Source organism: Bos indicus, chromosome 6 (genome assembly GCF_029378745.1).
Source record: "Bos indicus isolate NIAB-ARS_2022 breed Sahiwal x Tharparkar chromosome 6, NIAB-ARS_B.indTharparkar_mat_pri_1.0, whole genome shotgun sequence".
Classification (NCBI taxonomy): Eukaryota; Metazoa; Chordata; class Mammalia; order Artiodactyla; family Bovidae; genus Bos; species Bos indicus.
In genome coordinates, this window is record NC_091765.1 from 36,970,887 (window position 1) to 36,985,402 (window position 14,516).

Sequence of the window (14,516 nt, forward strand, 5' to 3'; positions counted from 1 at the left end):
TTACTTGCTGAGGCCTCAGGTGACATCAGTTTTGCCTCCTTTGATTCCTCCAATTTTTATCTATAAAATCAGAATTTTGCATGTACCATATCCTCCCCACTCCTTAATGCTCTATTTTGAACCTTTGCAGAAAGAAAACTTCCCAAATGGTTTTTCCTAACTATGACAGCTCTTGTCAAGAGGATGACAGTTTCCACAAATGCTTCCTAGTCCTCATACTCCTCATTGTTTTCCATAGCTTTGATCAGGGGTAAGCAAATATTTTCTGTAAAGGGCCAGAGAGTCAATACTTTAGGCTTTGTGGTTGATTGTTTCTGTTGGAACTGTGACCTTGAAGAATGAAAGCAGCCACAGACAACATGTAAACAAATGATAGTAGCTGGGTTCTAATAAAACTTCTTTATTTACAAAAATAGTTGTGGGCTCAATTTGGCCCTCAAGCCATAGTTTTCAACCTCTGACCTACATTGTTCTTTGCATTTTTAACTCATTCCTGATAAAAATTTTAATAACTATCATATATTGAGTACAAAGTGTCAGGTCCTATTCTAAGTGATTTACATATATTATTATGTTGTATTCTTATATCAACACTCTGCCATAGTTTATCACTCAGGATTCAGGATGGGAAAAATAAATTATTCTAGGTATTTCCAATATAAAGGAATTTAATATAGTGAAATCCATGCTTATAAATTCATTTGAAGAGCAGGAAAAGCAGAAATAGGGGGCTTGCTCTGAGGTTTGGCATTAAGGTCACGCCCTCATAGCTGTGATTCGGAGCGCAGAAAACTCTGCTGCTACCACTGCTATTGCTGCCACAGCTGTCTCATATTTGAGATCTGTTCAGAGAGAAACATGGAGTCAGCCCATGCAAAGCCCATGCAACCCACCTGTCAGCACTCCCTTCTGCAGGCAGCTTGCTTCTGCTCTGTTTCAAATCTCATGTGTGTGCACATCCATAAGCCTAGTTGCAAGAGTCTGTAAAGTGTACTTTTATTTTTTGGAAAATGTACCTTTAGCTTTCCAATTTCTCCAACTAGAAGGAGGGTGAAAAGGAGGTAGGGAGGGCCCAAGTACTCAGCACAGATGGGCACTACCACTATTCCTATTTAAAGCCAAGTTGGAAAGAACTTTCTGCCATTTTTCCTTGACTTCCTTTATTCTAAGTAGATAAATTATTATGAGAAATTGCTTATCTGGTCACTTTCTCTTTGATACATTTGTTTTAATGACCTCTTATTTTTTAAATATTTCAAAATATGTATAAAAAGAATATTTTAAAGAACAAAATAGTCCTGATAAGACTTTAAGAAATACTATTCTGCTTTTCACATGTTTGCCTTCCCTACTTATGCTGAACTTTTAAGCTGAAGATCAAATCTGGACATTTTTTTAATCAGTTTTGAAATCTGATGCTTATATATACAAGCTGTTAAAATGTATTTTAACATTTAGCCCTTCAATATCCCTGATGGCTCAGACGGTAAAGAGTCTGCCTGCAGTGCAGGAGACCAGGGTTTAATCCCTGGCAGGGTAAAATCCCCTGGAGAAGGAAATGGCAACCCACTCCAATATCCTTGCCTGGAAAATTCCATGGATGGAGGAGCCTGGCAGGCTACAGCCCATGGGGTCTCAAAGAGTTGGACATACTGAGCAACTTCACTTTCTTCAATATCAACTCAAATCCATATCATTCATTCTTATCTGAGTTGCTGTATAGTCTTGATGGTTGTTGTTGTTGTTTGTTGTTATTCAGTTGTAGATCAGATCGGATCAGTCACTCAGTCGTGTCCGACGCTTTGCGACCCCATGAATCCCAGCACGCCAGGCCTCCCTGTCCATCACCAACTCCCGGAGTTCACTCAGACTCACATCCATTGAGTCAGTGATGCCATCCAGCCATCTCATCCTCTGTCGTCCCCTTCTCCTCCTGCCCCCAATCCCTCCCAGCATCAGAGTCTTTTCCAATGAGTCAATTCTTCGCATGAGGTGGCCAAAGTACTGGAGTTTCAGCTTTAGCATCATTCCTTCCAAAGAAATCCCAGGGCTGATCTCTTTCAGAATGGACTGGTTGGATCTCCTTGCAGTCCAAGGGACTCTCAAGAGTCTTCCCCAACACCACAGTTCAAAAGCATCAATTCTTCGGTACTCAGCTTTCTTCACAGTCCAACTCTCACATCCATACATGACCACTGGAAAAACCATAGCCTTGACTAGACGAACCTTTGTTGGCAAAGTAATGTCTCTGCTTTTGAATATGCTGTCTAGGTTGGTCATAACTTTCCTTCCAAGGAGTAAGCGTCTTCTAATTTCATGGCTGCAGTCACCATCTGTAGTGATTTTGGAGCCCAGAAAAATAAAGTCTGACACTGCTTCCACTGTTTCCCCATCTATTTCCCATGAAGTGGTGGGACCAGATGCCATGATCTTCATTTTCTGAATGTTGAGCTTTAAGCCAACTTTTTCACTCTCCACTTTCACCTTCATCAAGAGGCTTTTGAGTTCCTCTTCACTTTCTGCCATAAGGGTGGTGGCATCTGCATATCTGAGGTTATTGATATTTCTCCCGGCAATTTTGATTCCAGCTTGTGTTTCTTCCAGTCCAGCGTTTCTCATGATGTACTCCGCATATAAGTTAAATAAACAGGGTGACAATATACAGCCTTGATGTACTCCTTTTCCTATTTGGAACCAGTCTTTCTCCATGTCCTGTTCTAACTGCTGCTTCCTGACCTGCATACAAATTTCTCAAGAGGCAGATCAGGTGGTCTGGTATTCCCATCTCTTTCAGAATTTTCCACAGTTGATTGTCATCCAGTCAAAGGCTTTGGCATAGTCAATAAAGCAGAAATAGATGCTTTTCTGGAACTCTCTTGCTTTTTCCATGATCCAGCGGATGTTGGCAATTTGATCTCTGGTTCCTCTGCCTTTTCTAAAACCAGCTTGAACATCAGGAAGTTCATGGTTCACATATTGCTGAAGCCTGGCTTGGAGAATTTTGAGCATTACTTTACTAGCGTGTGAGATGAGTGCAATTGTGCGGTAGTTTGAGCATTCTTTGGCATTGCCTTTCTTTGGGATTGGAATGAATACTGACCTTTTCCAGTCCCGTGGCCACTGCTGAGTTTTCCAAATTTGCTGCATGTTGAGTGCAGCACTTTCACAGCATCATTTTTCAGGATTTGGAATAGCTCAACTGGAATTCTATCACCTCCACTAGCTTTGTTCGTAGTGATGCTTTCTAAGGCCCACTTGACTTCACATTCCAGGATGTCTGGCTCTAGGTCAGTGATCACACCATCGTGATTATCTGGGTCGTGAAGATCTTTTTTGTACAGTTCTTCTGTGTATTCTTGCCATCTCTTCCTAATATCTTCTGCTTCTGTTAGGTCCATACCATTTCTGTCCTGTATTGAGCCCATCTTTGCATGAAATGTTCCTTTGGTATCTCTGATTTTCTTGAAGAGATCTCTAGTCTTACCCATTCTGTTGTTTTCCTCTATTTCTTTGCATTGATCGCTGAAGAAGGCTTTCTTATCTCTTCTTGCTATTCTTTGGAACTCTGCATTCAGATGTTTATATCTTTCCTTTTCTCCTTTGCTTTTCGCTTCTCTTCTTTTCACAGCTATTTGTAAGGCCTCCCCAGACAGCCATTTTGCTTTTTTGCATTTCTTTTCCATGGGGATGGTCTTGATCCCTGTCTCCTGTACAATGTCACGAACCTCATTCCATAGTTCATCAGGCACTCTATCTATCAGATCGAGGCCCTTAAATCTATTTCTCACTTCCACTGTATAATCATAAGGGATTTGATTTAGGTCATACCTGAATGGTCTAGTGGTTTTCCCTACTTTCCTCAATTTAAGTCTGAATTTGGCAATAAGGAGTTCATGGTCTGAGCCACAGTCAGCTCCTGGTCTTGTTTTTGCTGACTGTATAGAGCTTCTTCATCTTTAGCCACAAAGAATATAATCAATCTGATTTCAGTGTTGACCATCTGGTGATGTCCATGTATAGAGTCTTCTCTTGTGTTGTAGGAAGAGGGTGTTTGTTATGACCAGTGCATATTCTTGGCAAAACTCAGTTAGTCTTTGCCCTGCTTCATTCCGTATTCCAAGGCCAAATTTGCCTGTTACTCCAGGTGTTTCTTGACTTCCTACTTTTGCATTCCAGTCCCCTAGAATGAAGAGGACATCTTTTTTGGGTGTTAGTTCTAAAAGGTCTTGTAGGTCTTCATAGAACCTGTTCAACTTCAGCTTCTTCAGCGTTACTGGTTGGGGCATAACTTGGATTACTGTGATATTGACTGGTTTGCCTTGGAAACGAACAGCGATCATTCTGTCGTTTTTGAGATTGCATCCAAGTACTGCATTTCAGACTCTTTTCTTGACCATGATGGCTACTCCATTTCTTCTGAGGGATTCCTGCCTGCAGTAGTAGATATAATGGTCATCTGAGTTAAATTCACCCATTCCAGTCCATTTTAGTTCACTGATTCCTAGAATGTCGACGTTCACTCTTGCCATCTCTTGTTTGACCACTTCCAATTTGCCTTGATTCATGGACCTGACATTCCAGGTTCCTATGCAATATTGCTCTTTACAGCATCGAACCTTGATTCTATCACCAGTCACATCCACAGCTGGGTATTCTTTTTGCTTTGGCTCCATCCCTTCATTCTTTCTGGAGTTATTTCTCCACTGATCTCCAGTAGCATATTGGGCACCTACTGACCTGGTGAGTTTCTCTTTCAGTATCCTATCATTTTGCCTTTTCATACTGTTCATGGGGTTCTCAAGGCAAGAATACTGAAGTGGTTTGCCATTCCCTTCTCCAGTGGACCACATTCTGTCAGATCTCTCCACCATGACCCGCCCATCTTGGGTTGCCCCATGGGCATGGCTTAGTTTCACTGAGTTAGACAAGGCTGTGGTCCTAGTGTGATTAGATTGGCTAGTTTTCTGTGAGTATGGTTTCAGTGTGTTTGCCCTCTGATGCTCTCTTGCAACACCTACCGTCTTACTTGGGTTTCTCTTACCTTGGATGTGGGGTATCTCTTCACGGCTGCTTCTGCAAAGCGCAGCCATTGCTCCTTACCTTGGATGAGGGGTATCTCCTCACTGCCGCCCTTCCTGACCTTCAACGTGGGATAGCTCCTCTAGGCTAGATACAACTTTCAGTTGTAAGTTGTACCCAACTCTTGAAACCCCATGAACTACAGCCCACGAGGGTCCTCTGTCCATGGAATTTCCCAGGCAAGAATACTAGAATAGGTTGTCATGCCCTCCTCCAGGGGATCTTTCCAACCCAGGAATCAAACTCGCATGTGCTGCATTGGCAGGTGGATTCTTTACCACTGAGAAAACATGGAAGCTGGTCATACTCATCTCTGCCAGTAACCATCTATATCCTCATTGCAAAATTAAAATTTGTTTTCATGGATTAAGAGAGATTATAAAAGGGGCTAAAATGGGTGTCTCCTTAGACCTAAGTACGTAATTTGATAGTCTATAAAACCCATACTTTACTGATACTCCCTCAGCCCTTCCATCAGGCACAGGTATCACTCCCTCCTTTGTGTACCTGATGCACAATACAAATTCAACAAATGCTGAATAAACACATAAAAATGCATCATGTATAAACCAGGTTTTTTAGTTAACTTTATCCTATGCTATATACTGCCCTTAAGATCATGAACTTTTTAAGTCCATAATTTGGATCATATCTTTCACATTTTTATGCCTCTTCTTTTTACCTCCTATTATCATACTGAGAATACAGAAAGTGCTTAATAAATATTCACTGACTGAATCAATAGTTTTGAAATAAGATACACATCTATCAATGATTAACCTCAAATATTAACTGGTAATACTTAGAGTTTAAAACTACTTTATTAAAGAAATAATTCAAAAGAGAAAAAACAATGAAAGAACAATTCAGTAATATCCCAACAACCTAACAACAATCAATAATTGATTTTTATTCTTTTTTTCTATCCCTAAACTCTTGGTTAAAAAAAATAATTGGACTAACAGAAAGAGACTCACAGACTTAGAAAACACATTCATGGTCGCCAGGGCGGGGGCACTTTGGGAAGGTCACGTATACAACTGCTATATTCAAAATGGATATCCAGCAAAAACCTACTGCATAACACATGCACCTCTGCTCAGTGTTATGTTCCAGCCTGGATGGGAGCAGGGTTTGTGGGAGAATGGATACATGCATATGTATGGCTGAGTCCCTTCACTGTTCACCTGAAACTATCACAACATTGTTAATCAGCTAAACCCCAATACATAATGTTTCTGGTGTTAAAATAAAACAATAAATATAATTGTACTCATGAATAAAATTAGTATCCTTGTTTTTTTACTTATACTTAATAATCATTTTGGTATTGTGATGAGTTTTTATTTTCAAAAACTGTATTACAGTGTATGCAGAGGATAGCTCCAGCCTCTAGGGCAGTGTGATATTAACTTTTTGTGTCAACTTGACTGGGTCAAGGGCTGCCCAGGTTAGACATTATTTCTGGGTATGTCTGTGAGGTATAGATGAGATTAGTATTTGAATCAGTAGACTCAGGAAAACAGATAGCTCACTGCGATGTGGATGGGCATCATTCAATCCACTGAAGGTCTGAATAGAATAAAAAGAAGGAGGAAGGAGGATTTCCTGCCTTTTGCTTCCTACTTGGCTGCTTGAGCTCAAACATCTGTCTTCTGCCCTTGGACTAGGATTTATACCATCCATTCCTCTGGCCCTCAAGCCTTCAGGGATTCCGAATGGATTTCACCACTGGCTTTCCTGGGTCTCTCAGTTTCCATAATCATGTGAGCCAATTCCTCATAATAAACTCTTCCCTGTATACACACACACATACACACACACAACAGAATCAATTTCTGTTTCTCTGGAGAACTCTGACAGTATCTGCTACATAGTGGGCACTCAATAAACTAATAATTGAAAGGCAAATATTAATTACATTTCTAAAATATTTATAATTTTATAGGTGAGAAATGGAAACTTCTTTGATGTTTGAAACTTACATTACTACTGAGGATGAATAATTATGTGTTTATTGATCAACTGTTTTTCTCAATTGTGATTTTTTTCATACTTTTTGTACATTTATCTGTCAGACCCTTGATTTTAATGAACTCATTACAATTGCAACTAACTAATAAAATTTTTGTGACTTTTGTTCCTAAAATGTTTGTTGCTGTTCAGTCGCTCAGTCATGTCCGACCCTTTATTCCTAAACAGATGTCTTCAAATTTAGGAAACAACTGGCAAAATAAAGACAAATTTGTAATCACAGAAATAAAAGTATAAGCGGGAACAAATGTTAGTTCAAATATTGGTTGATGCCATCTAGTGGAAAAGTGATTTTAACTTCTCTCTCTCTCTGAATCAGAGATTCCCAAATATCAATGCCCCAAATTTGGCATTTATGGGACTTTACTAAAATATATACTCTAGCCTCACCTCTGCCTATGTTTTCTAACTCCTTCAATGTATATGATAACCCAAGAGTTGTGTTTCAATATTATCCATATTGTAAAGTATAAATTTGGATTCCCAGTGGTACCCGATACTTTCCTTTTTCATCAGAATTTTCTCCAGCTTCCTCACAATAGGAGATTATGCTGCTCTGATAACATTCTTTAAATGTGTACTCTGGGGCTTCTCTGGTAGCTCAGTGGTAAAGAATCTATCTGCCCATGGGTTTGATCCCTGACCCAGGAAGATCCCCCATGCTGCGGAGCAACTAAGTCTGTGCACCATATCTACTGAGCCTGGGCTCTAGAGCCCGGGAGCTGCAGCTACTGAAGCCCGCACGCCCTAGGGCCCGTGCTCCACGAGAGAAGCCACCGCAATGAGAAGTCTGAGTACCCCAACCAGAGAGTAGCCCCCACTCGCCACAACTAGAGAACAGCTCACACAGCAACGAAGACACGACACAGCCAAAAACAAACAAATGAATAAATATTTTTAAAATGTGTACTCCATGCTAGCCCCTGCGCTAACTACTTTCCTTGTATTAATATTGCTCTATTTAATTCCCTCAACAACTCTAATAAGGTAAGTAGTATTATTATACTATTTTACAGAGGATAAGATTGAGGCAGGAAATTTCCCAAGGTCACATAGCTAATATGGTACCTGAGTTCAGATCTCTGTGACAGGAATGATCATAGCCACACTAGCAGGAAAAAGCATCAGTGACTTTACAATTCTATACGGTCACCTGTTTTCAGCTTTGTATACTACATGCAGAAATGAGTTAGAGAAATGAGTTAATTATCAAGGGCTGTTTAGGGAAATTTTACAACTTAATATTTACATGGTTTGGACTAATGCTTTACACACTCAGATGTTCTTTAAATACTGGATGTTGATTTGGGGTGTTCTAAATTTGAAGACATTTTCAATATTTTGCTGTCACTCTCCATTTTTCAAATACTAATGTAAGTTAAACTGATCTGCTTTAAACCTTCTATGTGGATGAAAACTGAAACTAACTTATAACTGGTTCAGTTCAGCTCAATTGCTCAGTTGTGTCCAACTCTTTGCGACCCCATGAATCGCAGCACGCCAAGCCTCCCTGCTGCTGCTAAGTCACATCAGTCGTGTCCGACTCTGTGAGACCCCTTAGATGGCAACCCAACAGGCTCCTCTGTCCCTGGGATTCTCCAGGCAAGAATACTGGAGTGGGTTGCCATTTCCTTCCCCAATGCATGAAAGTGAAAAATTAAAGTGAAGTTGCTCAGTCATGTCCAACTCTTAGTGACCCCATGGACTGTAGCCTACCAGGCTCCTCCATCCATGGGATTCTCCAGGCGAGAGTACTGGAGTGGGGTGCCATTGGCCAGGCCTCCCTGTCCATCACCCAAACTCATGTGCATCGAGTTGTTAGAAAACCCAGTTGATCAGAGTTGTTAGAAAACCCAGTTGATCAGAATCTATCAGCCATGTGAGGTGCATTGAAGCTAATGAAGCTGGTTGTAAGCATGGGTGCCTGGCTCTACCCAACAGGGGTCAAGGTTCTGGCCAGCACAGCCAGGCCTGAGATCATTCAATGCTGGCAGAAGTCAACCTCTGTGTCCCCATATCTCACCCTCATATCTACAGTTCACTCCTTCCCTAGGTATCAACTAACTACACCTGAAAAATTAATTCCTACTACTGCCCTAGTAGGAAATAATGGGAAGGTAACATAGGGACTTTACAATAGGCCCTCTTAAGGCTACATAGGAGAAGGCAATGGCACCCCACTCCAGTACTCTTGCCTGGAAAATCCCATGGGCGGAGGAGCCTGGTGGGCTACAGTCCATGGGGTCGCTGAGGGTTGGACACGACTGAGCGACTTCACTTTCACTTTTCACTTTCATGCATTGGAGAAGGAAATGGCAACCCACTCCAGTGTTCTTTCCTGGAGAATCCCAGGGGCGGGGGAGCCTGGTGGGCTGCCCTCCATGGGTTGGCAGAGAGTCAGACATGACTGAAGCGACTTAGCAGCAGCAGCAAGGCTACATACCTGACAACTGCCTAGGTTGAAGTCTTCTGAGCATTAGTGAACAAAGAGTATCAAATAATGCAAAGAATTTTCAAAAATAAGAGCGAAAAAGCAAAATAAAAGTTTCTTCACTTTTACATTGCTGAGAGGAAGAGAAATTTGAAAATATAATCTTGTATTTGTGTCTCTATATTCCTCACTCCCACCTCTATCTCTGAGGAACTCCAAGTGTGACTTGGTAAAGCCCGATGACATGAGAAAAGGTTAAATATTTACCAAAAAAGAGGGAAAAGAATGATGAGTAACAAAGAATCTCCTAGTACACTGCACTAGGAAGAATAGAGAAAAATAAAAATAATTGTAGATAACATTAATTGAGAATTAATTTTCCCAGGCAGAAATTAATTTTCAAAATGCTCTTTGCATGCATTTGCACATGGGGATTAAATTAGGTAAGTGAAGTATGTACAGTTATTAATCTTATTATACAAATAAGGAAGCAGGACTTAGGGCATATGCTGGAGTTATACAACTAGTAAACTATGAACCCCAGAGCCCAAGAACTTATCTACTACACTATAAGAAACAGATCAAATCTGCGTCATTTCCTTGGAGACTAAGAAGCCGACATGGGGTGAAAAATCCATTGAATGGTTCACTCATTTAACTAACAGACGCAGTTACGTAGACTTCTGGAAGTTTCCAAGCTCATTTATAGAAGCAGATCAGTTGTGCTACTGTTAATCCACTGAGTTCAGGGTGAGTTCCCCCGGGTAAGAATATGGACATCTTAGAGGCTAAAAGGACTAAGCCAATCTTTTCAGATTCTTTTTTTTTTTTTTTTTAATGAAAGAATTAAAAAAAAAAACAAACACGAGGTTATAGAAACCTTGGTAAAGATTTACATAAAAACAAAGTAGTGTTTTTTAACATACCCAATATGACAGTGTGCTTGAAACCTCATTTTGGTGATAACCGCCTAGGTCCAAGAGTCACTGTGTGACTTTGAGGTCCGGCCACTTGCTTCTTGGCAACTCTGTGACAGGCTCCGGTGAAAACTCAAGTCACCTCCACTTAAGCATTGGTTTTCTTTCTAATTTGCAAACGCGCAGGAACAGCTCCAAGAGTCTCCGGAGCCCGTCAACGACCAAGCGGTGTCGTGGGAAAAGCAGTCGCGGCCTAGGAACCAAAGCGCTGGTCTCCACCTGTCGGGGACAGCGTTTCCAGAGCACCGGGGGGCAGGGCCAGGCCCGTGGGGCTGGATTCACTGGTATCGATTAGAGCTGCCCGGGTGGCCGAGGACGTGCTCGGTCGCAGCTGCCAGACCATGCTGAGTGGAGTGTGCGCCCGACTCGCGTCAGCGCTGCGAGGGACACGCGCGCCGCCGTCCGCGGTCGCCCTGAGGTGTCTGCACGCGTCCAGCTCGCGGCCTTCCGCAGACAAGAGCGATAGGACGGAGAAACCGCCCCGCGCCTTCGACCAGGCCTTGCTGGAGTTCCTGGTGTGTCCGCTCTCCAAGAAGCCGCTCAGGTGAGATTCGCCCGCTGCGGGTTTTCCTTCGTGGCCTCAGTCGAGGGGAGTGGGCAGATAGACCGCATGGCCGTTTACAGCCATTGAGGAGTCTTTTAGGTGACTCTGGGTAGTCTTCGCTGCCATTTTTTGGACCTGGGCCCGCCAGCTCCCAAATCTTCCCTCTGCGGGGGGAAGGGAGACTGAAGACCAGAGGGGAACCGAGGCCTCTGAAGCCAACCGCCGACTCGCAGGCTTGGGTGAGGCGCATATAGATTAGTCACTCACTGGCTGCGCATTAGAATCGCCAGTTGCTGCTGCTGTGTTCAGTCGTGTCCGACTCTGCGACCCTTTGGACTGTAGCCCACCACGCTTCTCTGCCTACGGAATGTTCCAGTCAGGAAGAGTGGAGTGGGTTACCGTTTCCTCCTCCAGGGGATCTTCCCCACCGAGGGCTCGAACCCGTGTGCCCTGTCTCCTGCGTTGCTGGCAGATTTCCAGGCACCACCCAGGGCGGGGCGAATAGGGAGGCCTGGAGGCGGGGCCTGAGCAATTGTGTATTTTCCTAACAGGACCGCTAGTGTTTCTCACGTAGACCCAAGTTTATGAACTATTGGAAACCCAAGGCATTCAGATTTTTAAGCCAAGATGATGAAAAATGTAGTAGCCTCCAGATTCTTGGGAAAATGCCATGTACGATCTTAAGCATGTAAACTACGTGTGCTGCCCTTTGGCTTTTAGTTCTCAACTAGTTGTGTTTTTGTTTTGTTTTAAGGCCTTCTTAACCTTTAACCCAGAGTCTTGAGGGTAAACAGCCCTACTGTCTCAGGCTACTAAAACTGAACATTCACAACACTAGTAAACACCGAAATGTTATCAATAGCAGTCTTTGGGTGGTGGATTGCTAGTAATCTTTATTTTCATCTTTTTCACTTCTCTTTCTGAATATTTTTCATAATGAACATATTGCTCATTCAGTTTTCTTAAACCTTGAAATTACCACTTGATCTGCTTTTTGGCTAATTTTGTAAATAGCACATTCGCAGACATAACATTCTGAAGTTTGCTCATTTTTGCCCTCTCTTTCTCAGACTTGTGTATTTTGATTTTTCAGTGGTTTCCTTTTTAATGGGTCAATAAGGCTGCTCTATTAAGCATGTAAAAGGAAGAAGTTGAAATTTCCTCTAGTGTCTGTTCCAGTAGTAAATTAATGGGGATTGTTTGGGGTTGAAAAGAGTAATGAAGGACTATTTGGATGAAAAGGGCAAGATCTTTTCTGACTGGTATTTTTAAAAATTAAGGCATAGCTTGAGGATAAAGTGAAAAAAAAAAAAGAGAAACTGACTAAAATGGGAACAATTAAGAGATTTATTTTCTAAGAGAAATAGTACAATTGGCTATTACTGCTTTTAAAATGAAAAGCCGTCTAATTCTGCTTTTCTTGGATTAACTCCATGTTTAGAATTGGATAAATGTTACTGTTTATTGAACATCAAGCTCTTCCAAGCATTTTGTTTTCCATGATTCATTTTGGTTTTTTTTCCCCCTCAGATATGAAGCATCGACAAATGAATTGATTAATGAAGAGTTAGGAATAGCCTATCCAATTATTGATGGGATTCCTAATATGATACCACAGGCAGCTAGGATGACACATCAAAATAAGAAGCAAGAAGAAGTGGAGCAGCATTAGATCATACTTAAAAACAACACACACAACTAAATATTCTAAATACCACCTACCTTTTAAAAAGTCAGAGTGGCGGGTATTAAGTGGAGAAGAATGTTTCTGTCTCTTCCTATGCTGACTGTCCTGATTCCACTGGTATCTTTAGCAGGACTGTTTTACTCAGCCTCTGTGGAAGACGACTTCCCTCAGGGCTGCACTAGCACCACCAGTCTGTGCTTTTACAGTCTGCTCTTGCCGATTACCATACCTGTTTATGTGTTCTTCCACCTTTGGACTTGGATGGGAATTAAACTCTTCAGGCATAATTAACGCAGCCAGAGCCAAGATGGTATATTCTAAAGATATGCTTGAGTGCCTGTCTCTGAAGGCTCGTCTACATGGGAATACTGGAAACCCGCTTAATTTGCAGGAGAGATGCTTTGCCTAGCTTTCTGTCAGGGGTCTAGGGTCTATGAGAGGCTTAAGCTGCAGAGGCGTCTTTATTGTACTTTGGTTCTGCCCTTGTTTTTTGAAGGTTCTCATTTATACCTGGAATATCAAAAGGAACATTACAAACTGTCTTTTTGGAAATTAACAGCCCCAACCATCACTTGATGGCTTATCCCATTCATAATTAAAAATTACTATTTTGAAATTTTATGTTTATTTTAGATTAAAGGCTTTGGTAATGTCACATGTTAACGATGACTAAAATAATTCCGAAGGAGCTATGTTGGAGTAGTTGTAGAGAAATGCATTTGAACTAATGTGATATAAAACTATAGTAAAATGGAAATTTCATGGACTTGCCAAAATTCTGAGTTTTTAAAATCACCATCATTTCTTTGGCATCAAATGCTTACATTAATTTTAATAAAATAATAAATAAAAAGATATTGACACTTGCCATAAAGCAATTTGCAGTTTTGTGTTTTTTCCTCCTCCTTTGGTCACAAGAGTATGATTCTAAGAAAGGGGAAATGTAAAATAGTCTGAATTTCAAACTATAGGCTATGTTTAGAGAGACACTTAACTAACCCAAAGTAGAAAAATTTCCCAGGAAAATACGTGCTTCTGGGGGTAGAGATGGGGTTGAAAGACTTGAAAATAGCTGATTATGTCCTAGAGTTTAATGTTATGCCTCACATTTCAGTTCCTTTTCCTGCCATGGACCTACTTAGCGATACAAGAGCATGAGCATTTGACATATTAATAGTTCCTGATTTTCCAGAACTTCCAACAAGGCTGATTAGTAACTATTTCAGAGGTGCAACATGTTTCAGTAGTTACGAACTGAATATACTTTAATTGATTCTAAATAGACTCTTAAAGCAGTTTAACAGAAACTTGAGATAGTGATTCCTCTCCTTCAAAAGAAAATTAAAATGAGTTTAGATGTGTTTTCTAATGCGTAACTTCAACGTATATACTCTAGTACAAGTCTTGTTTTAAAAATTACTCTTCTGGCAATATACAAATAACACAGAAACTGAATGAGGGACCCATCCCTTCTGGAAGTGGTTTTACTCTTTAATTTGCTCCAAATTTCACTGTGGTCAGTGTAAATGAAACAATTCTGAGAAAACAAGCACTGTATTCTAAAAAGTCAATTTTAGCTTTTTCAAGCTAAGCATTTTACCGTATTAGAGGGAACTGAGTAGCAAAGCCCTGGGGGACTATAGTATGAACTCCATCCTTTCACTAGTATTTATTTAGCAGTCATTTGTATAGTACAAACTATACACTAGGTACAATTCTAAACATATTACACATATAAAATCTCATAATCTAAGGGGTAGGTGG

General features: G+C 41.1%; 3 protein-coding genes across 4 annotated transcripts in view; 2 read left to right on the forward strand and 1 right to left on the reverse strand.

Moving 5' to 3' along the window:
* The window catches only part of HERC3 (HECT and RLD domain containing E3 ubiquitin protein ligase 3), a 198,292-nt gene extending 187,678 nt beyond the window's left edge, over window positions 1-10,614 (reverse strand). Inside the window, exon 1 of the mRNA XM_070790897.1 lies at window positions 10,471-10,614. The gene's annotated coding sequence lies outside the window, so the exon portion shown is untranslated. The remainder of the gene's footprint in view (window positions 1-10,470) is intronic.
* Window positions 10,615-10,719: 105 nt separating this feature from the next.
* Window positions 10,720-14,516, forward strand: part of PYURF (PIGY upstream open reading frame) — an 88,033-nt gene continuing 84,236 nt past the window's right edge. Inside the window, exons 1-2 of one of the 2 annotated variants that reach the window (XM_019962478.2) lie at window positions 10,754-11,065; window positions 12,596-12,816. In XM_019962478.2, the coding sequence (XP_019818037.2) occupies window positions 10,863-11,065; window positions 12,596-12,737 (345 nt within the window). In that variant the 5' untranslated portion in view covers window positions 10,754-10,862 and the 3' untranslated portion in view covers window positions 12,738-12,816. Of the gene's footprint in view, window positions 11,066-12,595; window positions 12,817-14,516 lie in introns of those variants that run through there. The other variant, XM_070790901.1, reaches the window with a different exon arrangement.
* On the forward strand, window positions 12,828-13,626 carry PIGY (phosphatidylinositol glycan anchor biosynthesis class Y). Its single transcript, XM_070790902.1, has one exon. The coding sequence runs from the start codon at window positions 12,828-12,830 to the stop codon at window positions 13,041-13,043; it is 216 nt and encodes a 71-aa protein (XP_070647003.1). The 3' UTR covers window positions 13,044-13,626.

Coding starts and splice junctions, on each gene's coding strand:
- PIGY (XM_070790902.1), top strand. CDS start 12,828: ATGTTTCTGTCTCTTCCTATGCTGACTGTCCTGATTCCACTGGTATCT.